We start from the raw sequence: 25,042 nt of genomic DNA, 5'->3' as shown, positions 1-25,042 counted from the left end.
TGAATGAGTGAATTTAATTTTATAAAAATAAAGTTTTCAGGAAAATTAGCAACATGGAAATATTGACAATGACAAGTAACTTGGGTTTGTCACCCGTCACCTAGATTTTCTCTATGACAATCTGAAATAAGAAAAGGTAATAAATAATAATACTAACTTAAAAAAAACATATGCAGTACAGTATATACAAACACTCATTAGATCACATGTATATATACATCTTACTTTGATTCAACCCCTTGATGACTACACCAAGAAAATAAACAATAAAATGACAAGAAAAGGGGTAAAATGACCCCTAACGTGACAAAACTACGAGATTCTAAGTGAATGCCTCATCTACACATGTCACCCTATGATAAATCACCAAGTAACTCGCCTCAACTTTCTGGATTCCTTGAGTGGACAGCACATGTATATGAATCACATACAGTACACTAAGATAGGACCATCTAAATGACTTAACAGTATTGCATTTTATCCCAAACTACTGGGTACACTACTGGTACTACATTGTACAGTATGTATATGTTAAAACCATCACAAAGGATGCTGACTCTTAAATATTCAATTCCCATCAAGGATCAAAAGTACTGTATTTACAAAATCTGTTAACTGTGTGTAATCAAAATAATATGGTGTGAGTAATTAAGCTTCTGATGACAATTTGTGTGATTTTGGTGATTAGTGTTTGTGATTATTTTCTTTTTAGTAAAATGCTATGAGCAAGATACTGTAACAAGCATGAGAAGCCTTTTTGTATGAAACTGACTAGGAAAACAGCCATTATAATAGTGTACTTTACAGCAGACAAGGATCCTATTAAGTAACCAACAATAGAAACGAACACTTTAACAAGAACAACATTGCCATTATTATATTGACATATACTGTATTGAACCTAGACCTTTCCAAAACTCAACAATGACATCACTATATTCTGTAATTATTAATAAAGAGTAAAGAATAGTGTCTGTGTGTGTGCAAACTATGATGGTAGAAATAGGTAGAGGAAGGTGTGAGAGTTGGTGGAGGAACCTTACTAAGAGAGAGGGAGGAAGGAAGATTAGGCTGAGAGAGAGAGGAGGGAGAAGGAAGAGGAGGCTGAGACATATGAGAAGGAAAAAGGGGGTAAAAGAGGGGAAGGAAGAGGAGGATAGGAATAAACTGAAGGATATGAGAAGGAAGAGGCGGGTGAGAAATATATGAGAAGGGAGAGTAAGCTGAAAAATATATGAGAAGAGAGAGTAGCCTGAGAGAGAGAGATATGAGAAGGAAGAGTAAGCTGAGAAAGAAGAGGGTGGACAGTCAAAAAGATGGAAGAGGGTAAAGGAGATGATGGAAGGAAGAGAGAAAGAGCATTACCAATATACATAAAACAAATACACATCTGCCATGGAGTAGTATGTAAAAGTTTTGATACCAGCAAAATAAATAAGCCAAAAGCATTTGCTATAATTACAAAAGATAATATTGAAAGTCAAGTTAGAAGAGAGATTAACAGTAATGGTGCACAATACATGTTTTGAAGGTCTCAGGAAAAAACTTCTATTAAAAGTTGCATCTATACTTGAATTTAAATTCTTCATACCTGTATATATATTTTCAAAGAGCTCTGATATTTTAAAAATCATTTGGATGAAAAGGAAAAAAATAACTTTATAATGTGACAAGTGATGATAGCTTTGTCTAAGGACTGTTTGTTACATACCAACTCAACAAGGAACAATACAGGCAAGTAATTTTTCCCTTAAATTCGGTAAAATTTAAATAACAATAAGATGAATATCTGCACTTGGAAATGTTAAACTTGGCTGCAATGCAAAGACATACAAACTGTATCTTGGAAACTGTGATTTTTTTTAAATGAGTATTAGTGGCATTCTTAGGACAGTATACACCATGAGGCATTGGTTACCAACAATGTTAAAAGGGCAAAATTAGCTTAAATTAAATATTTACTATACAGAAAAAAATCTACATAGCTACTTAAAAGAAAAATTTATCACCAATGACCCAAAGCAGCAGAAGTCTGTTTTGAAATTACTGCACCTTTATCAAGACCCCTGTGCATAACTTGTTGTAGTGAGCAGCTGAGATCCACTTGGTCTCTATTATGGCTAACATTGTCATTATTCATTGAAATACAAGGAAAATTACTACAGTATTATAAAAATACAGTATCTGTAGTTGCTGTAATTAAAATAATTATCCTTACTGTACATATATTGAAGGATAAGTTGCTTGATTATTCTAAGATGGTAATCAAATGGTCCGTACCTTAATCGTCTGAACTGGTGACCAGATTAGGTTGGGCTCTCTAGGGCTGGGGACTATTTGAGCAGTCAGATTTTACTTATACAGTACAGGTACACAACAGTATACTGTACAACAACTAAGCAAACTGTTTTCAATATGTGTACAGTACCAGCTGAGTAATGGTGATAGATGTAACTTAAACAAAATAATTGTTTAGCATATTTAAAAAAACTGATTGTAGCCCACACTTAATTTCCACAAAGATATGTGTAAGAAAAAGTGTATCTTTTCTTAACTCTGTACTAAATTTTCTTTTTAAATTATTATGTGGACAGTACTCACGTTAATATCAATGATGCATTTCTCAATAGTTAGTACTGTACAGAGAAAGAATAAAACATAATGTATATCATCGAAGAGGAATTGAATTACAAAGACTATTAAGCCATTATTGCAGTTAAATAGGTACGAGTTTGTACACATTACTCAAGTATAATTATCATCATTACTACCCAAAAGCTAATTACAATTACACTACACTACACTACTAAATGCAATGGTTAGTTGTTTGTTACAGAAGTACTCTACTGTACATTATGTCAAAACCCAGCAACAATATTGACACGATTTTAAGCATGGGGCACTACACTAAAGCATCATCCATAAAGTCACTGCAGAAGTACCTTTCTTTTTCAGAGATGGTACAGGTTAGCTCCTCATACTGTTAGGATTACAATAAGTTTTATCCACAAAGTCTGTCCATGAATTCATGCAATTTTCTCCCTTTTACTAAAATTGAGTTTAAACTTAAAATCCACTAATTCACACACAAATGTGAGCCCAAATTTTGCTGGAATCACAATTAGTATCCACAGGAGCATTCCATTATACAGTACCTAACCTTATTATTGGAATCATTTCACTTTAAAGAAGGAATACACAGAGTATATTACTGCACAAAAGACATGTTATACTGTAGTGCCCCATACCATCAGGTTGGAAGCTAAAATTCAGTGGCAACATATTAAACCATTAAAATTATAGCCACTTATTACCCTCAACTATTTTAGCTATTCACATTTTTTAAAGCTAAAGAAATAAAGCTTATGTTACTTATAAAGCTTCATGGACTATGACAGATAAATTAATAAAGTATAAAGACCTATTCTGGTACTGTAGGTAAGATATATAATTCCTCTTGAAAGAACTGTTTACTTACACATAAAATGGGTGATGTATAACAAGTTAGGAAAAACTAATGTTACTTATGCATTCTGGAAAGATGACCACATTATAATTAAGCTCTTCAATGGAAGTATCATCAACAATCAAAAACATTAGCAAAGTAATGGTGTAAGTATTTTTTCGTAAATTTACAATGATGGATAGTTCATGCGAGTTTTCTGTTACTTGCATGTAGGAACATCAATCAGAATACAGTGTTTACTATCAAGAGGAGTGGCTATTTTAACAGTCTTCCACAGAAATTACCTGATACACAAATATTTACATTTGAAGAGTGCATTGCCATACAATCAGCCTTATTTATTGAAATACATTGAGACAGTTATATCTACCACTGAATTTTTCAATGCACATAACCACAAAAAGCAATGAGGAGATTCCCAACAATATTTTAGTGCTTGGTAGCAAAGCTCCATGGTAGGTGGGACTCTGTACTAGTCACCTTACGCTGGGGAGGAGGTCTGTTAGTTGGAGCCTGAGAGAGTGCATCCAGAGAGCTCATATTAATGTTAGGAAGGTTAAGGCGGGTCATTAGGGGGTTCAATTCATTCTCATCACTCGCTACTGTTACCTGTTCCCACTGACGACTGGCCGATGACAGTTTGATGGCATCGATGACTGCTTGAACATACTGACCATCTTCAAATGTGGCAGCACTGGAAACGGGCTCTTTCAGCCAACCATGTTCTCCATCTCCTGTTGCAAAGGCTTCTTTAAGAGCCCCAACCAATCTGAAGAGTCCTTGAAGGTAAGGCTGTGGTAACAGAGAATTGATTCTGGCACTATTGTTCTTGTTTGTTAGGTGAGCCACATCATCTGGGCCTTCATGAAGTTGTTCTTCCTTTTCAGCTGTATGGTTCTGACCATAGAGGTTCGCTCCACGCACAACTAATCTCCCACGGCTGCCACACACTACCACTTCCTGAGTGAAACCTCCTGCCATGTGACTATTAAGAGTAGCTGTTACACAACTTCCACCATCTAAGATCATTTGAAAGCTGCAAAAGTCATCACTATCAATCCACCTGATCCCATTTATTTTCTCTGTGCTTTTAGTGAAGGTGCGCATCATGCCATGGACACGATTTGCTCGCTGTCCCGTAACAAAAGACACAATATCAATGATGTGGCTGCCTACCATAGTCAGTATCCCACCACCCATCAGATGACTACACATCCAATCAAACTGATTTCCAATCATGCTGCCACAATGCACTCTCACATCACACACATTGACCACACCCACATAACCAGCCTCTATCTGCCGCTTCATGTGCACAAATGCTGGCAAAAATCGGAGCCCATGGGATATAACAGAAATGAGTGATGGATAATACTGAGCAGCGTGTACCATCTTCAGCACCTCAAGCTGTAAAAAAAATAAAAAAAAATAAAAGAGGTGATTTAATGACAGCATTCATAAAATCTTATGTCAAATCTATCTGTGAAACAAATACTGCATCAGTGCATCAATGTTAATGCTGACCCGATGAATATTTTTTAGCACTGTACTAAATTTGCCTATGTTTATTAAATTAAATTTATATTGGAAATACTGTACAGGTATCCCTCGAGATATGAATGGGTTAGGTTAAAAATAAAATCAGAACACATCACAGTAGACAGTAAGGGAGTTACAATTAACAAAACTTGTTTGCCACAAAAGCAGCACATGGGATGCACATTTGTCAACTTGAAGCAGTTTTGCTCTCTATAAGTTTCTAAGTAACTTGAAATGTGTACAATGCAAGGCAGGGGCCCCCACTGCACTGGCATGAGAGAGCAGTTTAACTTTGCCATATGTATGATGGTAATCAATCAACAACACTTACAGATTTCTATAGTTCTTGTCTTAGTTTTGATATAACAGACTCTGCCTTTTTTAAAAATAGAGATGCATCTTTCACTTTAGGAATTAAATGCCACCATAATTATAAGTAATCATGGGTTAAGGAAAAGTGTGACTGCCTCTTGATCTATTGAAAAATATAACACAAAAATAGGAAACAAATGGTTTCGAATAATTTTCGCTTTATTGTTTGTGCAGAAATTGCGGTCAACATTTTGCTGTTCATTGGTTCATAAATCAAATGGTTTAAATTTTAGATATCAGGACAACTGCCCCCCATTTTCAGTAAATAACTGGCAAAAAACATGCAACACTAAGAATCAATGCTTCATTTTCATGTTTTATTTGTAGTAATAATTATATACACAAAATGCACAACTCATACTTTTTTAACATGACAAATCTGTAATTAGAAAAACATTGATAAAAAATTATGATTAAGTGAAAAAAATTGTGACCGAAGTTTGTGTGGCCATCCGACATGAACTGTCGTGTTTACACGCACTGTATTCCTAGTTACAGGCTCATGTAAGCGATTAGGAATGTAGCGCAGCGTCGTGTGGCTGCTTCCCGACACACGATGCATTGTGATCATGATCGCCATCATCATTATCGTCGTAATGACTAGGAATCTGGCCCCTAGTGTTTTGATGGCGGGAGCTTCAGCTTGCCCCAGTCGTCGCTAGGTGGCAGCATCTACTGGGCTGGCATGTAATTCAAACCCAAAATGACTGTAGTCAAGTTACGCGTTAACGGAAAGTTTTTTTTACGAATGTGGACGAAAGTCGATTTACACGGCGAAGGACAAAAATAAAAATGTGAATAAAGTCGAGCCATGCGGTGAAAGGGGTAAGGGTGATACTGCATTGAGGAATAAACAGAGCCTACAGCACAGGACATCTTAATATAATAATGTTTATAATCTGCTAAAATCAACATTGTTTACCTGACAGAGGCCAGCTGGTCTATCACAAAGAACATGCTTGCCAATGCCAAGAGCTTTAACAGCAATCTGGGCATGAAGGTCTGGTTGACAAATGATGAACACCAAGTCCACATCCTTCCTCAGCAGCACATCATCCACCTGGGTTAAGAAGTGTGATTAATGTGCAGTCGCAGTCCATGGGTACTCCATTACTTTTTTTTGCCACAATTAAAATCTTTTCCCTACTACATTTCTAATGGCTAGAATCAAGGGCAACACAAACTCTCCCTTCATTCACTCACTGACTTTACCCGCCTGATTTCCTTTGCGAAAAAAATTATCTCTATCGGTATATATATAGGAAAATGTCGATAATTTTGGTAGCCGTGATATAAAAAAATCGTTATATAAAGTCGCTATACTGTATATCCCGACCCTACTGTACCGTACCAGGTAATTTTTAACTGTTCACTCAGCAATGCCTTTATCTTTCTTTGTCTCAATAAATTCTTAGAAATAATATAGCTAATGAACTTACCTTATTAGTATGAAATGGAATGTTGAGTTCTGTTGCAACATTTTCTGCAGCTTCTAGTGTGCGTCCCCAAACTGCCTCAACACGAAACCCTTTTGCTCTGAGGAATGGTACCAGGGCTCTGACAATGTCCCCAGTGCCAAATACCCCAATACCAGGAAGCATGGCTCACTTTTAGGTCTGTAATACAATAGTATAAAGCACATTCCATAAAAATTTCATAAGACTTATATCAATGATTTTACAGCTATAAATCTTTATTATTTCCAGGAGATGTAAGCTGCATTTTGTATGCCGACAATTTACAATAGATAGTGTTGTGTAGCGACACTTTACAACGGCTAGTTTTCTATATTGACTACTTACAACAGTCAGTTTTGTATAGTGACTACAGTAATCTCTCCGTCAACCAGAATCCCTCTTAGCCGGAACTCTCCAATACTGTACTCTGTAGTCAGAATTTATATTTACAGGTACATACTTGGAATTTTTAAGGAAAATTTATCTCAAATTCGGGTTTGTGAACAATTTTCCAAAGTTGAAAAATCAGGTGCATTTTCTGGAAAATTCTGATGAAAATTCCTGGAAACTCTCTAAATCATTCCATTCTGGGACTGGAAATAAATTTTCTGGGCATTCCAAGAGACTGCATCACGCTCAAGGACATCTCCACGTGCCAGGCACGTGGGTTGCATAGCTGCCTGGATCGCCTAGTTCATATTCTGCTGCCACTGTAGTAAGTTGTTCCCTCGCTAGCTGCTGTTTGTGTGTACAATTGAGCCGTGCAGTGCTGTACAATCCTGCACCAGATCAAAATTACCCATGTTAACCCAGTGTTAGCACCAGATCAAAATTACCCATGTTAACCCAGTGTTAAGAATATAAAAAGCGATTACAGTTACGAATAATATACTGTACTGTACAGTACATTCAGTAAGTGGTTAACACTGGAGCCCCTTTGCTTTCGTTGTTACTTGAGACGTCTTCAGGTCATGAGCCCACCCCAACAATGGGTGACCTGATATTGCATCAATCAGCAATGCAATTCATATTCTGCTAACTTTAGTCTGTGACATTTTATGTCAAGAGTAGTCACTTTTATTAGCCTCCAGAACCTAACCCTATTTTCCCTATTGATTACATGTAATTATATATAGCAAACATCAATGGACCATATCTCGCGTACTGTACCGCATTTTTTGGCAAATAAGATGCACCCCCATTTTAGTAGGGAGTACTTTGGAAAAAAACTGTTGTGTGTATTTTCCTCATGTAGCCATAGTTTCCTTAAATATATACAGTACCAGTAAATGTGAGCATTAAAAATAATACCAATTATAAAAGTTATATCCCCATTAGCTGGAACAATTGGTGCAGAGCACCTCCGGCAATGAGAGATATCTGGGTAACGAAACAACTCTCACAAAGCCTGAAAAATTCATCCCCAGAGTTTTTCGGGTAACGGAAAAATGTTCTCGGACGTTTCAGATATTGCCCATTACATCATATCTTGAACCCGGAAAAATATCCCTCATTCCCGCAATTTTCCGGGTAATGGAAAATTTTTCTCGGAAATTCCAGAAATTGCCCATTACATCATCTCTCGAACCCGGGAAAATATCCCTAATCCCCCCAAATTTCCAGGTAACTGAAATCTTTTATTGGAATTTCTAGAAAATGCGCCCGATTTTCATTATTCAAACCAGGAAAAAACTCCCCCATCCACTGAATTTTCCGCGTATCAGGAATATTTTCTTGTAATTTTCCGGAAAATGTGCCCCTTGAAAAATCGTTCCCAAAGCCATGTGTTTAGGATTTAGTGATTATATATTACAGTACAGTGTGAAGGTTGAGATTTAATGTTCATTTATTATTACTTGAGTTTTCTGATTTCTTTTGTTGTACTGTATATATTTTTTATAAAATTCTGTCATCAGCTTTAGTTATACTTTTGTAAATAAATAGTAAGTTTGAACTTTGAAGGTAATTTTTCTTATTAAACAGGTTGAAGAATTTGTCAAGGGAGGGGTGGAACCAAAAATTTATTTGTATCGCAACATGTGGGAGGGGCTGATGACAAATTTTCACGAGTTCTATACAAAATAGGGTAAGAATTGTGAATAGTGAGTTTTGCTGAAGTTTAACCGACTGGTTTCTTTTTCTGTGCTGTGGTATTGCATGTAAATTGTGTAACAATGTAATTTGAGCTAGAAACATTTGCTAGTAATCCTAGTGTAGAGTACCTGAGACAGGTGCATTTGAGCAAAGAGGATTGCATTAAATTGGCTCATTAGTAGAGGGCCCAAATTAAACATCACTGGAGAAAGTCTGAGGTGGAAAATGCTGTTTTACGTCATCTTGTAAACATGTACATGCATTGGTTCTCATTGTCAAAATAATGTACATACAGCTGCTTCCCGACTTACGACTTGGTTAGGGACCCAAATCCAGGTCGTAAGTCGAAAAAGCTTAAATAATACATAGAAAATCTAAAATGGGTGTCTCTTTTTCTTCTCAGCACCACAAAACTCTCACATTTAAGCTTGCCAGCCATTTTAAAGTGAATCACAAACGAAAATTTTGTCAGTACACAGCGCAATCACTGACGTTGGGACTCGAAAATACGTAATTTGACAAAATTTTGGTACGACTGAGGCAGTCGTAGGTCCGGGTGGTCATAAGTCGAGTACAGTGAGTTCTGCAATAACGCGTGTTTTGACAATGCAAATTGGCTCTAACACGATTTATGAATAGAAGAACGATATTTGTAAATCGCGAACGCTTGTTTGCCGTAACGCGATTTTTGCTTACTATTTCTCCAATTTTGTGGTATTAACTGTGAATATGGTGAAGAAGAATATCGTCAAGAAGCGTTCTGGTGATCGCAATCCCGGTGATGATCGTAAAAGAAAGGCTATAACACTTGAAGAGAAGCTCGATGTTATCAACCTCAAAATCACCCTTCTCCTCCATCAAGTTATATTCATATTTTTTCAAGGTAAAGTGTTACATTTACTGTATGATTTCATTATTAGATATGAATGTAACATTTATTTAGACTGTGCTATCCTTTGTGTTAGGCTAACTACTAAATTTTTTTTGATTTCGAGTAATCTGCACCTAACCCTATTTTCTCCATAAGCCCAGTTATTTCTATTGCACGAATTTCTATAACACGATGTTTTACAAGAACACAACTATCGCGTTATAGCAGAACTGACTGTAGGTCGTAAGTCGGGGAGGAGCTGTATAAAGATAAGAACACCTGTTACATTTCCAGCACAAATTTGTATTTTTCCAGCATTTTCACCGTTAAGACATCCCCAATTACCACCAATATTGGATGTTCAAAGTGGGCAGGTTTTGAAGTAGAGGAAAAATGTGGAGTAAAAGACTAAAAAGAACACCAAATAAACCTTTGAAAACCTGACCTAACCTAAAAAAATCGTAAAACTATAAAATGCTTAGCATATTTGTGTTTTCAGTGTTTACTGTTTAGTCTGTGATGGTGAAATTTTCGGTGTCAAGATGAGGAGGGGACTTATAAATATCAAAGCAATTTTTAACCTTTCTATAAGTTAGGTAAGGATTTCAAAGGTTCTTTTCAGTACAGTATTATTATCATTTCAGTCATGTACCGAATTTTAGGATTTCAAGTTTAGGTTGCTTTAGGTTGGGTTGGGTTAGGTTGAAATTGTTTTTCTGATGGTTTTTGGTGTTTAGGATGATTTTGACCTACTTCCAAATACACTAGGTGCATGACCGAAATTATTATAATCTTACCCCACATTTTCCCAACTATTTAAAAGCCCTGCCCACTCTGAACCCCTACTTAAAAGCCCAGCCCACTCCTAACAACCAATATTATTGATAATACCTGTTAAAATACTCGAAAAATATAATTTTACGACAGAAACCTTTTTTTTTCTTCTCCGTATATACATAGAAAGGTATTACTGTATTATTGTTTCAGTCATCCAGCGATTTTAAGGATTTTAAGTTTTAGAATCAGTAGTTTAGGCAATTCTAAGACACCTTTCTTCTACAGCATTTCTTCCACTCATAATTACTTTCAGAGAAAATCACAATAAATTTTTGGAAAATCATCGTAATTTTTCTAAGTTCTTGTTTTTGTTATCACCGTCTCAGAGAGCTCCTGTGTGTTCGCGTGTTGCTTAGTATGCTGTATTCCGTATGCACTAAAGTCTGACATATACGCAGTTTTTCTTTGGACATATTAATTGGTGGGTATGATTTTGGATCAACCATTCACAACTCGGTATAGACCCCCTGCTGCTACCTGCTTGAATTTGATTTTAGTTCCAAGACGGCTTCATTATGCAATGACTGTAATGTTAATTATTTCCAAGCCATCACAAGATTTAATGCAGAATATTACAATAAGGACAATGAGCCGTTGAAATTTCTCCACGAACAAGGTGTTTTGCCAACTGAGGGTACTTGCGCAAACTGTAACCAGCCCTGTACATAGCTACAAAGCTGACAAACACCTTTGGTACTGTGGAAGGAGAATTGCTACGACCTGTGGATGACAAGGAGGAAGACCCCGATGACCCCAACTTTTTTTACGAGAATTAGCCAACCCGGGCACAGGTCAAACGACCCACAACGGAGCCTGGGGGGCGAAAAAAAAAGAACGGAAAGAAATTGAAAATATAGAAAAAAAGGTTATACTGTATTAATCTACACCACGAAGATGCCGGAAAACCAGCTTTTTAAAGTGAGACAGATTGTAAGAGCATGGAAACACAGAAGAAGGCAAAGCATTCCGCAGTTTGGCTGTGTGAGGAAAGAAGGAGTCTTCTGAGTCTAATTAAGGTAAGCACATAGGTGGATAGGTTAGGTTACCTAACCTAACAGGCAATGTCCTAACCTGACCTAACCTAACTAAAAAAAAAAGTGATTTGCCCCAAAGATAAATGTTAGAATCAACTAAAGCAGCAAGAAAATTAACGAAAAAATTTATTTTTCCCATGAAAAGAGGTGATGGGTGGTTAACGAAACGAGAGCAACGCTGCGTTTCACCATATCATCAAATTGGGATTTGGAAAAATTTGTGATTTTTACAACTTTATAAATCACAAATATCGAGTTTATTTTTGGAATGTGCCGCTAAATTCAATTATATTCTTTCGTTTCTCAATGAGATCTACTAAATGGTAAGAAAAAAAATCATAAAAAGGTGATGGGTGGATAACGAAAAATAACCCAAAACACATCAAAAATCATCAGAAAAAAACAATTTCAACTTCCAACAACTTAGAAAAATACACAATTTTCAGTCTTTGCGATTTTCTCTGAAAGTAATCATGACATAGATAACGGCTAACACCAGAATGAATTGTCCAAATTGGTTGAATTTTTTTCTACACACTAATATCATGATACTAAACACAAAAATGGAAGAGACAATGCCTAGAACCTAACCTAACCTGACCTAACATACCCATAGGTTGGGTATGTTAGGTCAGGTTCTATTAGGTTCTCTGCATTATCGTGTTAATTTACGTGTTAAACAACTTACCTTAATATTGAGGTTGATATACATCAGCAACGGCGAGGAGGAATCCGTGGAAGCGTTCACCATCATCTAGGAAACGTCTCTTGAAGAGGGATTCAGGGAGGTAAACAACAAAAATGGCGCCGGGAGGAGAGTTGTGAAGCGGGATAGATTAAAAAAAATAAAATAAAATACTTAAAATCCTAATATAAAGTTGTCGTTTCTTTTAATATACTTCAAATCATCAAAACAATAAATAAAGCAAACATTAAGAAAATTAACAGACAACTTCTGGTGGTAGCCATTATTTCCACCTTTGCCGAGAAGTGTGTAGTGGATGTCTCCCCTACAAACTAACTGCGTAGCAGCCCACCACCTGCCATCACATTCCAATGTGCCGCCTTCCCTAGCAACCAAGCGTATCCGCATTCCAATGCCCGCCGTATCTTAGCAACGGAACTATTCACCGGCTACTTCTCGGGTTTTCCCACCATGACTCATAGCGGCTGCTGCGGGGTATATAAGCTCTGTCTCTCCCTTGAGATTCAGTCTGACCAATCTTCTTGAACAAGCAACACCTCCTCTGCCGCTGCCTGGCGACCCTCGCCTCTCCTCCGCCTGCCTGGCGGTCCTCGCTCCCGCCAGCGAGCATGTCCTTCTCTGAGCTTTCTCACCAACCAACTCTCATTCTGCCCATTTTCCTGAACAAGCAACATCTCCTCCAGCAAGCTCCACGCTGTTAACATTTCATTCAACCAGGAGGCCAGCAACAGGCAACATCTTCTCTAACGAAGCTCCTGCACATCTACCTCCTTCAACACGCTACTCACCGCACGTCTCTACCAAGCAGCCCCTCACCACACGGCACCTCCAGCACCAGACTGTCTATCATATAACTTATATATTATACAAGAAAACCACCTTAGAGTTTCCTTCCATCCTGAGTGCTAGACAACATTAATATCTCGATACCCCTCCAAGTGTCTTAGAATTGTCTAAATACAGATTCCAAAACTTATACAAAAGAAAGTGACATACAAGTTACCAGGAATAGAAAATTACCCTAATAATTACCCTGGTTCGTTTAGTGATCTTCGACGTAATGTTCACTGATGTCTGTCTCTCTCAGTCACTTATAACATTCAATAATAAACATAAAGACTCACTTGTTCAATATACTGTATGTACATCTATATTTACATTAAAAGTTGATTTTATTATATAATTAAAAATATATAATATATTATTTATTGTATAATAATCTAGATTAAGTATTTTCATGTACTAATGAACTTCAACTTTGTTTTGTTTACAGGTTGTTGTTGTGATGAGTGGCTTGAGGAAATGAAATTTTTATTTACGTATTTTTGAAGGCTTATGGCTGTATTAAAAGTTGTACACTAAATATATGGAATGGAGATTTTGTTTTATTTTAATTAGAGTCACTGATTAAATATATAAAATAAATATAAATATCTTACCTGCGACCGCTGAACTTCATCCAACGTCGCTGATTGGCTAGCGATGACATCACTTATTAAGCTCCGCCCACTGAGTTACATCAGCAGTAGAGGCGGGATGTTCACAGGTGAAGGCGGAGTGTTCTTACATTATAATGATTTATTGCGCTGTAGCCACCTGCAAATTGAACTCAGAAAAGAAGAAAAAGTGTGTATCTTTTTATTCATTCCCTCGGGACATAAAGTTAAGGGTAAAGTGGCTAGATGTCTGTAAAAGAAAAGATATCAAGAACACCAAACAAGTGAAGTCGTGACAGTGCATTTTAAATCTGAATATTTTAATTACCATTTAGCAGTAGACAATGTAAAGCTTTCTTTAAACCCGCACTAACGTCTAACAATAAATCTACCTGGATTAGGAGGTGAAATCAAGAATGCTACAACGTACGAAGATCATATATTGTAAGTACATTAAATATGCATACGTTTTGTTTCCTGTTTTATATATAATGTATTATGTATTTTAAATTGTCAAAATATAACTTAATATGAATCTAGTAGACTGTTACTGTGGGCTATTTTTTTATATAAATGATAGTCAGACAGTAGCCTATAATGTTCTCTATACTTAAGCAATTATTATGTGAAAAGTTGAACCTCTTAATTTTCAAATACTGTACAGTATATATTCGTACCCCTAAGGAACTTCCTGTAGCTTACTATATAGTCTAGTGTAGACCAGTGCTTTTTTTAATGTATAATTATTTAAATAGACTTCTATATTATATTCTAGTATAGACCATTGCATTTGCTTTCATATGTGACTTGGGTGTCAAAAGAAATCGTGTACTGCAAGTGTTGTATTATACCTATGGCAATTATATACCGTATTTACATTTTGTGAGAATGATATTATTAACTGTAGCTTATAATTAAGCTATTTGTCAGTATTACATTGAATAATGAAATACTAGTTTAGCCTACCAGATCAAATTAGATTAAGGGGCGCGGCCTAGCGATCTCGAGAGTAAAATTGCCAATTAGTTAATTCCTAGGGGCCTGCGTGAGGCTACCTACCTTGGCCTCAGGGACCAAACAATATGATAGGAGCGAAAATCTAAACATAGTGCGATTTAATAAAATTCATAAGCCCCTCAAAGGGCGCTATTAATTCAAATGCAATCTCACACATCTGGAATTAGCAGTCGCTACTTCAAAATATTAAAAAAGCTAGCCAGTAAAAATAAATAAATAAAGGTAGAGGAGACCCATCAGAAATAACTTATGGAATTGAACCAAAATTTCTGGATACTATCTACTTTTTTTTTAGGGGGCTTGGGGGGCGAAAAAAAGAACAGAAAGAAATTGAAAATAGAGAAGAAAAAGATTATACACTGTACTTGCTTCATATCTATATTTTCTATTAATCTTATTTTCTTGCTGTTACAAGTAGCAAAATAAATGTTCAATTCTTGGTTACATTAAACAATTGTTATGTTATTTCATTGTCAATACAGATGGTTATATGACACACTTGACAATATCCAAAATTAACACATTTATAACATCATGTTATTTCGGAATGAACAAAATGGTACTTTTCCCTTAGTTGTTGGAGGGATGAAGAGAAAAGATAAAGTGAAACGACACCTTCGATACATAATTGTATTTTTTCTATTATTTAATACACTATACTATATTATTTATGATGAAAACATGCACCATAAGAGGCTGATCATCCGAGAATATAATAATAAATAAATTACAACAAACTGGAAAATGTGGCCGGTACAGCCAGTCCCCACGGCCCACCTCCCAGGAGGGGTGAGTTTTCAGGGAACCTATTCCCTTGTGATGCAACTTGTCTTTTATTTTGAAGTTAATTTATATAATGTATCATATTTTGTTCAATTATTTAATAATTTATAATGAAACATGCACCAAAATAGGCTGATTATACGAGAATACTGTATAATAATGAAATAAACACGAACTTAATAACGTGGCAACGGCCAGTCACACACACCAAGTGTCATCTCAAACTTATTAGCTCATATATCAGACCTGGTGAGACCTTACTTCCTAATTAAAGACAATATATTCTCTACTTAGAATGCTAGCCATTGTTTATGGGTTAAACAGAAGAGGAAGTATCGCTGGGGCGTTTAAGCCTGATTACATAATACACAAAGTTGGTGAGAAAGAAGAAAATAAAAGATAAAAGATAGAGTTTTAGTTTAGTTTAACAAATTTATTGGCAAAGCTTATAGGACAGTTTGCCTATTCTGAGTAAATCAGTCAGGTCTTGACACTGAGGGTGGTATCACTTCTCACTGCCACGCAGGACAAAGGTTCATACGCAAAGAAATACATCATATTCATTAACAGCTATATATGTATAGAGGTCAGATTCATGTGGGTAATGTCACTCTTCACTGCCATACAGAACATAAGAACATAAGAAAGGAGGAAACTGCAGCGGGCCTATTGGCCCCTACTGGGCAGTCCCATTAATACCCAACCCCTATTGCTCATATAAACATCCAACCTATGTTTGAAGCTACCCAGCGTATTCGAGTTAATGATGATATTTGGTAACTTGTTCCATTCATCCACTACTCTGTTTCCAAACCAGTGTGTACCTATTTAGGGTTTTTCATGCGTCTACAGTAGTGGAGACTGGGGCGAACATGATATTTATAAAGTTGAAGGAGCATTTTCTTGTCTTTATATTAGGAGGTACGCTTTATAATTCCTAAATCTTTTTTTTTTCACTGCTGCTCTTATTTGTTGCGCCACCTTTCAGTGACTTCTTTCACAACGCCAATATTAACAGAATAGTGGTGATTAGAGGCTCTAATTTTTTAACGGGAAATAATACAAAATTGTGAAGTTTAAGTTCTGAGAGACAAAGGAAAATAAGCCGGTTAACAGACAATTAAGCAAATGCGATTGTGATGATACAAATAATGTCAAGATTATTTAATAGAAATTCGGCGCAACTTGAAAGGCAATCACCGTTATAAAAGCAAATAACCAAACAAACTCCTGACATGAAGTCCATAGTTTTAACCATTAATGGGAAGAGCCAAAGTTGCGGGCACATCCCAGGGAGCGGCCGTGAGGATGCCAGGTAAGGGCGGTTGTGTGTAGGTGGAGCAGCCAGGTAGGAGAGTTGGGAGTCAGACAGCGAGAGGCGACAGTGTGTCTGGTGGCACGGTGGTGGATGTTACAGGGACTTCCAGCTCTCCTTACCTGTTACGCTTACTGAGTGGGAAATTGTTCTTGAAATATTGACCCTCAATATTCCGCGGCAGAGATACCACGAACGCGTGCGAAACTTTAGTGAAGTGTATTACATGGTTTTTTATGTTTACTTTGAAAGGACGTTGGTAGACTGGACACCCTAATAACACAATAGTTACATTTTTAAAGCGATCAACTACCACAGTTTCAGTGCTGTCCACGATCTCAGAAATGATGGAGTTACACTTTAGTAGCTGTGGCTTAACTCTGTTTAAGTTATTGTTTTAGGAACAACGAACTGGTTCAAGAAAAGTGAAATTAAGAATTGTTGAAGGAAGTGTTTGTATAAAATTTAACAACTTAGAGGAATGAGAAAATACAAAAATGTTGGCATAACTCACAACTGTGTTGAAATTGTTATGGCAGTTAAAAATAATCTATTACTGTACTGTATACTAGAGAAAAAGATCATTCAAATAAATTATTTGGAAGCCAGAGTATTATCCCTCTAGTATTGCGTGAAGTGGAATTTATGTGAAAAAGGCCAAAAGGCAGTTGGAGAATTTTGTATAGTTCTTGTTAACGAGCTTGACCCCTCAATGACCCCCTCTGCACACACACACACACACACATTGAGCATCAAGATAGCCCGAGCTCAGCCAAGCATCACTGTGAGAGTGACTTCGTGTCGGCATGGGCAGTTAGTAACAATGCTGTGCTGAGGAGTGTGTTTGGTGTGTAATTAAATGCATGTGTGTGTAGCAGTTGAGAAAGTCACCGGTGCAGATCTCAGGGTGATCACCACCTGGTAAGTCGGGAGAGGCACGTGTTGCCCCAACTCTTCCTGTGTAGTTAACATGTCACTTTTTTTTACGGCCTAGAAGACCACCTAATAAAGGGGTCTTTCATTTTAGGTTTTTGTAACATTTGCGTTAACAGAAAGTTAGCCAGGAACATTCCTAACATGGATGTGATTTGGGGTATTGAAGTTACATTCAGTAGCAGTATAATGTAAGACAACGAAAACTAGTCCTGCTGTCTGGGATCGTTCATATGTTTTGTAATGGCAGGTTAAGTAACCATCATAATGCTCTGCTGTGATTGGTTCGGACACAAATGCTTGTAGTTAGTGTGGTTCTCATCGCAAGGTGGAAGAGCTCCCGCGCATTGAAATACTAGTGAATGACGCTGTCGTTACTACGTGGTTTAGTTTGGCAACAGACTGAAAAGAAGGTCGGTATCCGAGCAGGATACTCGAATGTGGCAAAAAAAAAAGAAAAAGAAAAGAAGAACAAGAAAAAAGAACAGGCCCCTAACACTATTTTGTCAGTAAATAATTTTTTTGTAGTTTGGGCTACCAAAAAAAAAAAAACACCCTCAAAAGTGATGTTAAAATTACATATCTACATCTGTTTATTTCCGAGAAGTGAGCAATAAAAAAACAAAGTATAAAAAATTCTATTCAAAAAATGTCCACTTTTTTTTTTATTTTCTTGGCATCTGATGAGTATTCATTGGTCTTTTAAATCATTAGGAGAAATAGAACATATTGTAGAGTGTCAGTGTTCCTGTGAGTTTTTCCCCTGGCTGGTGGCCATTGTTTGGGATAAAAATAATATGCTTCTTACCCCATCTACACAAAACACTTGTAGACATGAAAACGTTTTTTTATACATTTGTTGCATGTATAATTGTGTGCGTAAATTAGCGTAATTTGACCTAAAAGACCTACAGTAGACTGAAGAAAAAATTAGTGCCAGGTGAATCTGACTGAATCATCGCCAGATGATCACGTGTCACTGGCAGTCTGTCAGATATACTGTACAGATGATGAGAGTCCATTTTAGATTTAAAGTAATGGGGAATTATGAAATGTACAATTTAGGATATATTTTGGTGGGATTATATCGTAAAAATGGTATATACAATTTCTTTTGCTGCATAACTCCAACGCAATCTGTTTACTGCAATGAGAAGGTAATTGTTTTTACGTTGTTGTTATAACAGATTCATACGCGTTTATGTTAAGTTTGACGTATTATACTGTACTGTATGAGTGTCTTAAATTGATTTTAAAATGGAATTTATTTTCTGCATGTTTACTGTACCTCTGTGAAGTGAATCCATTGACACCACTGTTTGTTTGTTTGTTTGTTTTTCCACCCAAACAAGGTTCGCTTTCGCCCTTTTCCACGAGGTAATGAAAAAATAATAATTTTTTTTGGTATTTTCATAAACTTTTTATTTACCTGCAAAAAATATTATAAATAAAATTAAATGTAATTTTATTCCCAAACTTGGCCTTTGTGAATTGAACCACTAAGTTTGTGTCTTTACCTAATAATAATGATTTTAGGACTAAGTTTATGGTAATTGTTTTTTTTAATAACCATATTAATAGGATACCAAAGTAAGATGTAAGCGAATCCAAAGTCCAATGGATGGGCTTTATAGAAGGGTTTGCACGCCAGTATCAGATACAGGTGTATTTATAAGTGGAGAACGGGGTATCATAGCTGCCTCTAGAGGAGGGTGGTGGACGGCCACAATGTATAATACCATAACGAGGGCGAACTATTTTCACAGAATTACCAAATTTTGACTGATTAGATGCCAGATCTGGACAGACATTGTGGAATATATGGATAGGCATGGTAAAGGTTTTAAGTTTCGAAATTCTGTAAATATATTTTTCTTTGGTTTCTAAGACCATTACTCTATTGTTTACACATAACTGTTCCCTCAATAGACATACAGTATACAATGCGGTATAACATTGATTTGTATTCTTGCTATGTTCTCATTGAAGCAAAATTTCATAACGGGCAGTAATGGCCCATTGTGGAAAGGTTTCAAATAATGTGAAATAAGCTTGCCAAATTATACACCATAAAATTCCATTAATTTTCAAGCAGCGAATGGTACTATCTCTTTCAAGGTGCGTTATAATAAGGCACTTTCTACACCAGTCAACAGCAGGTATAATACATATGTATGTCTTATGTATAATAGGACCTAAGAGGGGTCTTTAATTACCAATGTGTCTCATTAACATATAGACATTCCAGGACATCTCTTCCTAACAACACCAGTCATCTCCAGTTGTCGGTGACCCCTCGCTGGTGAGTGCTGGTGATGCGGAGAATCTTGGAGTGGGGGACTGGTGATGAGTAAGGAGGTGGTGAAGAGTCAGGTGATATTGTAATGGTGGTGGTGGTGGTGGTGAGTCTTGTAGTGGCGTACTGGTGGTGGTGATGAGTAAGGAGGTGGTGTACTACTGGTAGTGGTGGTGAGTCGGGAAGTGGTGTACTGGTGGTGGTGGTGGTGAGTCAGGTGGTGGTGAGTCAGGTGGTGGTGTACTGGTGGTGGTGGTGGTGATGGGTCAGGTGATGTTGAACTGGTGGTGGTGACGTGGTAATTGGTGGCCCAATTTTGGAGACTGTCTGTTCAATAAATCCTGGAGACGGTGTAGTCGGGAGCCGAGTTGTTGACACTGATTCCAATGGTGGAGTCGTCGACATATTTCCAGCGAGCTAAGGTTTTTCTTAGGGCACCATTGATAAACCATAAGGAAGCAGAGCGGTTCCATCTTGGTGCCTTGGGGAACGCCACAGGTTAGTGACTGAAAGGTGGAGACAGCCCCTCGGAAGCGTACGGCTTGACGTTGGTCACTAAGGAAGTCTGTAAGCCATGGTATAAGACAGGGGTGTCAAACTCATTTGCCAAGGCGGGCCAGATTTAATATGAGTACACAGTATGCGGGCCAAGTAACATAATTATGAGCACTTCGCAATCACTTCTTAGGTGAGTAGTACGACAAAATAAGCTTGATCAATCTTATTGTTTGCTACTGTTGCTTCCTGATAATTGGCACCTCTTGGTATGGACCAGTGCATCAAAGTAATTAAAGTCGTTAGGACTGAGCTGTAGCAACCTTCCGTATTGAATTAAGGAGCGCATCAGTAAGTTGAGACCAAAGCCGAGACTTGTTCAAGTTCATCACAGAAAAGAGTTGTTCACAGACATATGTACTTATTAACATAATCTTTGAGGCAAAACATTTAATCCTGGGATAATTTGGTCCAAAATATTGATAAAATGTGCCAACATCAACACTCGAAAACTTGTTCAACACAGAATCACACTGGAGCTCATTGGTGATGGTGATTGAGTATATTATTCTAGGAAATAGCGGACTATTTTATTCAGCTGAGGGATACACTCACTATTTAATTTAGCTCCTGAAGGTAAGGCTGGAGCAGCAAATGGGCCGCGGGCCGCATGCAGGAGTGTGTCGGGCCGCATGTTTGACACCCCTGGTATAAGACTTCTTCGAAACCCGAGGTCGATAGTTTTGTTGATGATTAAATTAGTCGACTAGGTCAAATGCATTGGTGAAGTCAATAGAACGGTAGAACAAGCGTCTTTAATTTTCCAGATATTTTATGGGTACTTAATTTTGAGGTGGCCTAGGGGTGGTAATAGAATTGATTGAAAGGAGTGTCTCTGGTGGGTGAAGAGCAGGCGGACAGTATACCACACAGTATATGATAGAGACAGTGAGGCGAGGGTGGGCACATGTCACAACACGTGCCCATAATGCCTCCACATCAGCTGGGGCTAAATCATCCAGGCATGACGGACACAGTTCATCTTGACAGAAGAGGGCAATGCTCCCTTCCATCCACGTCCATGTGAACGAAGGTGATGAAAGAATTGATATCCCTCAATGTGGCAAGTTTCAGGAACAATTTGCCAAGCTTCGTGTGTGTGTGTGTGTGTGTGTGTGTAAAAAGAGATAAAAGGGGGTAAAAAAAAGAAACTAAAATTTTACTTTTTATTTGTATTTTTAAGAGTAGTATACGTATATAAAACATAAATGAAAATATGCATCCTTATATCTTGTAACAAAATTGATAAAATTTATACAAATTCAACACATTTTAGCGATCTTAGATACTTCAATTTTTTCAATATTTTTTAATTTGCATCAACACTGCCAGAATGGTAAACTTTGTCTATAATAATTATGTATATCATCTGCATATAATAAAACACTAAATATTGAAAACAACATATGCATATAGGTTTGTTTATATATATATATATATATATATATATATATATATATATATATATATATATATATATATATATATATATATAAATACATATATTACCAGTAGAATAAACTAGAAGGAGGAGAGAGAGGAATAGAATGAAAGACGGGGGACAGAGAGACAGAGGGAGGGTTGACAACAAGCTTTGCTGAGGTGTGAAACAGCTGGCCCTCGCCTAGGCTGACTAGCTCGAGCAGTCTCTTATCCGTCCAGTGGGGGTTGGTGGTAAGCGTTCACTGATCGAGGGTCCGCTTACACTTGCAAACCTGCGGTATCCTTTCATACCTGCAGGTAGGATAACCTCCATCCCCAATCCCAAATCCGGCCTGGCTGCTCGAAGAGCTCCAGCCGGAACCACCAAACGGGCCGCCTACAGGAAAAGGCCCGTGTCGGACTACGGTCCGACAATCTCAACAACAACAGAAGATCGCGGAAAGATGTTATCACTACCAGAGACATGACCTTCCTAAAACCGAAACTGACAAGGAAACGCTATATACTTCAAGAGGACTCCCGACGCTCACCTTAACCACGGAGCCGGGAACATCTCACCAGGGGGAGCGCGGAAGTACTTCCGAGCATCAAGCTCGCTCACCGAAACCACTAACGTTGATGAAGGACCATAAGTGACGACTATGTGAATAACGTGCATAAATACAAAAGGAAGCAAGGGAAGCCTCCTGGGATCGAGTGGATGTTGGAATTCACTGTGGATATGGTCGACAAGGCGGAGGAGGCCCCAAGGGACAAGGACCGGAGGAACCAAGCTGAATATATGCAGACTCATCCTCATGCCAATCCTCGTCGAGGAAGAAGCTTGTGGTGTCTGGTGACATCAGGAATAAAGACAACCAGAGAAACGGACGATGAACGCTACTCGTTATGCCGCGGAGATCACCTTCTTCAGATGTGTTGGACATTCCTTAGCATGTCCACAGGGAAGCGAACTTCCCTGGTAAGGGAAGAACGTTGCTCCTCAGCCAGCCTGAGTCGTAATCACCGGATAACGGGGTGCAGCCAGAAGATGGTGTGTGGTATAGATGGCTGTTCTGGAGTGCACTCGAGGCTTCTACACTTCACGGGAGTTCTGACGAGCAGTACCAAGGCTGCAAGCATTGGGAAGGCCAGTTTTTTCCCTCTCCATTGGCACGATCATGAAAGAAAGAAGCAGTGCAAACACCGAAGAGATCAGTGTAAAAGTGGTTAGCGTAGGAGAAAGAAAGAGCCGACCCATCACTATCCCCAAGGTCATTGTTGTTTCACCAGGAAGAACCGGAACTCCCGGACAATAAGAAGTTTGCTGAACAGCGATTGGCGGGACTGAGAAATGCCTCCTAAAGAACCCAAGGCTCTCTCAGAGGTATCAAGAAGAGATGAGACGTCTAGTCGACTAGGGACATGCTGAGCGAGTCCCACGTCAAGAACTCATTGTTACACCCGGGAACACCTGGTATCTCTCACACCACCTCGTGTTGAATCCCAACAAGCCAGAAAAGGTGAGAATAGTTTTGATTGTGCAGCCAAATGTGAGTTGATGTCATTGAACAGCCAGGTGATGCAAGGGCCAGACCTTAACAGCAATTTGATGGGAGTCCTCATCAGATTGAGACAAGGAAAGGTGGCGCTCGTGGCTAATGTAGAGGCAATGTTTCACTAAGTGCGAGGTTATTTAAAATCTTGTGTGTTTTCTCCCGGGAATATGGGGTGGGGCATTCTGTCCAATATTGGGCACCTGATCTGTACTTTTTGCACTTGCGAGTCCCCTCATTGTTAGCCTCCGAATGATTGGCTGTTCCGATCCGAGACATATTCAGCAGAGATGCTGCCTCTTCAGTCGTAATGACAAGAAACAGCTCTACAGTATGACCATATGGATTGTGGGTGTATGGGTGCTTGAATCTATGGGCGTTGACGAGATGCCAATCTTTCCCATGAGAGTCCCTGTACCAAGGTCCTCCTGGGGTATAGGGGTTGTACACAGGCAGGCCAAGGTTTCGGGTTGACACAATAAGTCTTGAAGTGCTAGTGACCTGAAAGTCCACAACTTCTGTGAAGTGTATCTTGTATGACCCCAGTGTCTGAAGGAGGTTCTTGAAATTCAGTGAAAGGGTCACGTTTCCATACCAGTTATGCTGTCCGTCGTCTGGCCCATTGATGCCAAACCAAATCCCTTCCTGACCATCCAGTTCAGAAATGATGTGTGTGTGTGATGTTTGAGTAAGAATTTGGGGTATGAATCGTTGGGCCATCCGTATTTGGTTGTAATCTTCCAAGTGCACAGTTCTAACTATCTCCTGAAATTCCGTGTAATAATTTGAAGGAAGCTGAAGGGAGTGCTCCGGCCTTGGTTTCCAGCAAGTGTGGGATGGTCTATGAATCACAGTTTTGAGAAGTTGGTCTTCCTGAGCCGCCGCCATCACGTGTTAAAACTGAAAGAATGACAACACTTAGACAGACTGAAACACTTGGGATTAAGCTTAATTATTCATTTGCTACAATAAATTTTTTCTTCTTTTCAATCGTACTCCGGTTATTAAGGTAATAAAGTCTGCACTCATAAATCTTCCATTAGTTAATGAGGTTACTTCCGTTAGCAAATTTAAAAGTAGGAAAATTATGGAAATTAATGCTCTTACTTTTCCACCACAAGATTTTAACGGTTCCTTCAGTAATCTGTAAATCAATAAATAATAAAACCCACAGAAAAGACAATTGTCTTAGAAATGTCTATAGAAGAGGAACAGTTGTCAGTTGTTAAGGAAAGATAGAATTTTTTTTATTTTAGCGGTTAAGTGATTAGTTTTATATGAGTAGCGATAGTGTGTAACCTTAATTAACAATAGGTTTAGGGCATATTAAGTATCACCTGAATATTACCCCAC

The 25,042-nt window shown here is 38.0% G+C and overlaps 2 protein-coding genes across 5 annotated transcripts; both read right to left on the bottom strand.

Moving 5' to 3' along the window:
- On the bottom strand, positions 1-13,486 carry LOC121862699 (glucose-fructose oxidoreductase domain-containing protein 1-like). 4 transcript variants are annotated; one of them, XM_042361015.1, is made up of 6 exons: positions 13,409-13,486; positions 12,359-12,437; positions 6,817-6,993; positions 6,300-6,437; positions 4,076-4,873; positions 1-121 (listed from the first exon to the last, which is right to left on the bottom strand). In XM_042361015.1, the coding sequence occupies exons 3-6, from the start codon at positions 6,976-6,978 to the stop codon at positions 101-103; spliced, it is 1,119 nt and encodes a 372-aa protein (XP_042216949.1). In that variant the 5' UTR covers positions 6,979-6,993; positions 12,359-12,437; positions 13,409-13,486; the 3' UTR covers positions 1-100. The 4 variants fall into 4 exon arrangements, with proteins under 4 accessions (XP_042216949.1, XP_042216946.1, XP_042216947.1 ...); XM_042361012.1 differs by having other exon boundaries at positions 1-4,873; XM_042361013.1 differs by having other exon boundaries at positions 1-4,873; positions 12,359-12,424; positions 13,409-13,467.
- A 9,027-nt stretch (positions 13,487-22,513) lies between these two features.
- On the bottom strand, positions 22,514-24,589 carry LOC121862697 (the record flags this gene model as incomplete). The annotated part of the gene is given in 1 exon segment (XM_042361011.1): positions 22,514-24,589. A coding segment is annotated over 1 exon segment (786 nt). The 3' UTR covers positions 22,514-23,791.
- Between the last annotated feature and the right edge of the window lie 453 nt (positions 24,590-25,042).

This window comes from Homarus americanus, unplaced genomic scaffold, assembly GCF_018991925.1.
Source record: "Homarus americanus isolate GMGI-L3 unplaced genomic scaffold, GMGI_Hamer_2.0 scaffold2929, whole genome shotgun sequence".
Lineage (NCBI taxonomy): Eukaryota > Metazoa > Arthropoda > Malacostraca > Decapoda > Nephropidae > Homarus > Homarus americanus.
This window is presented reverse-complemented; position numbering and strand designations above follow the sequence as displayed.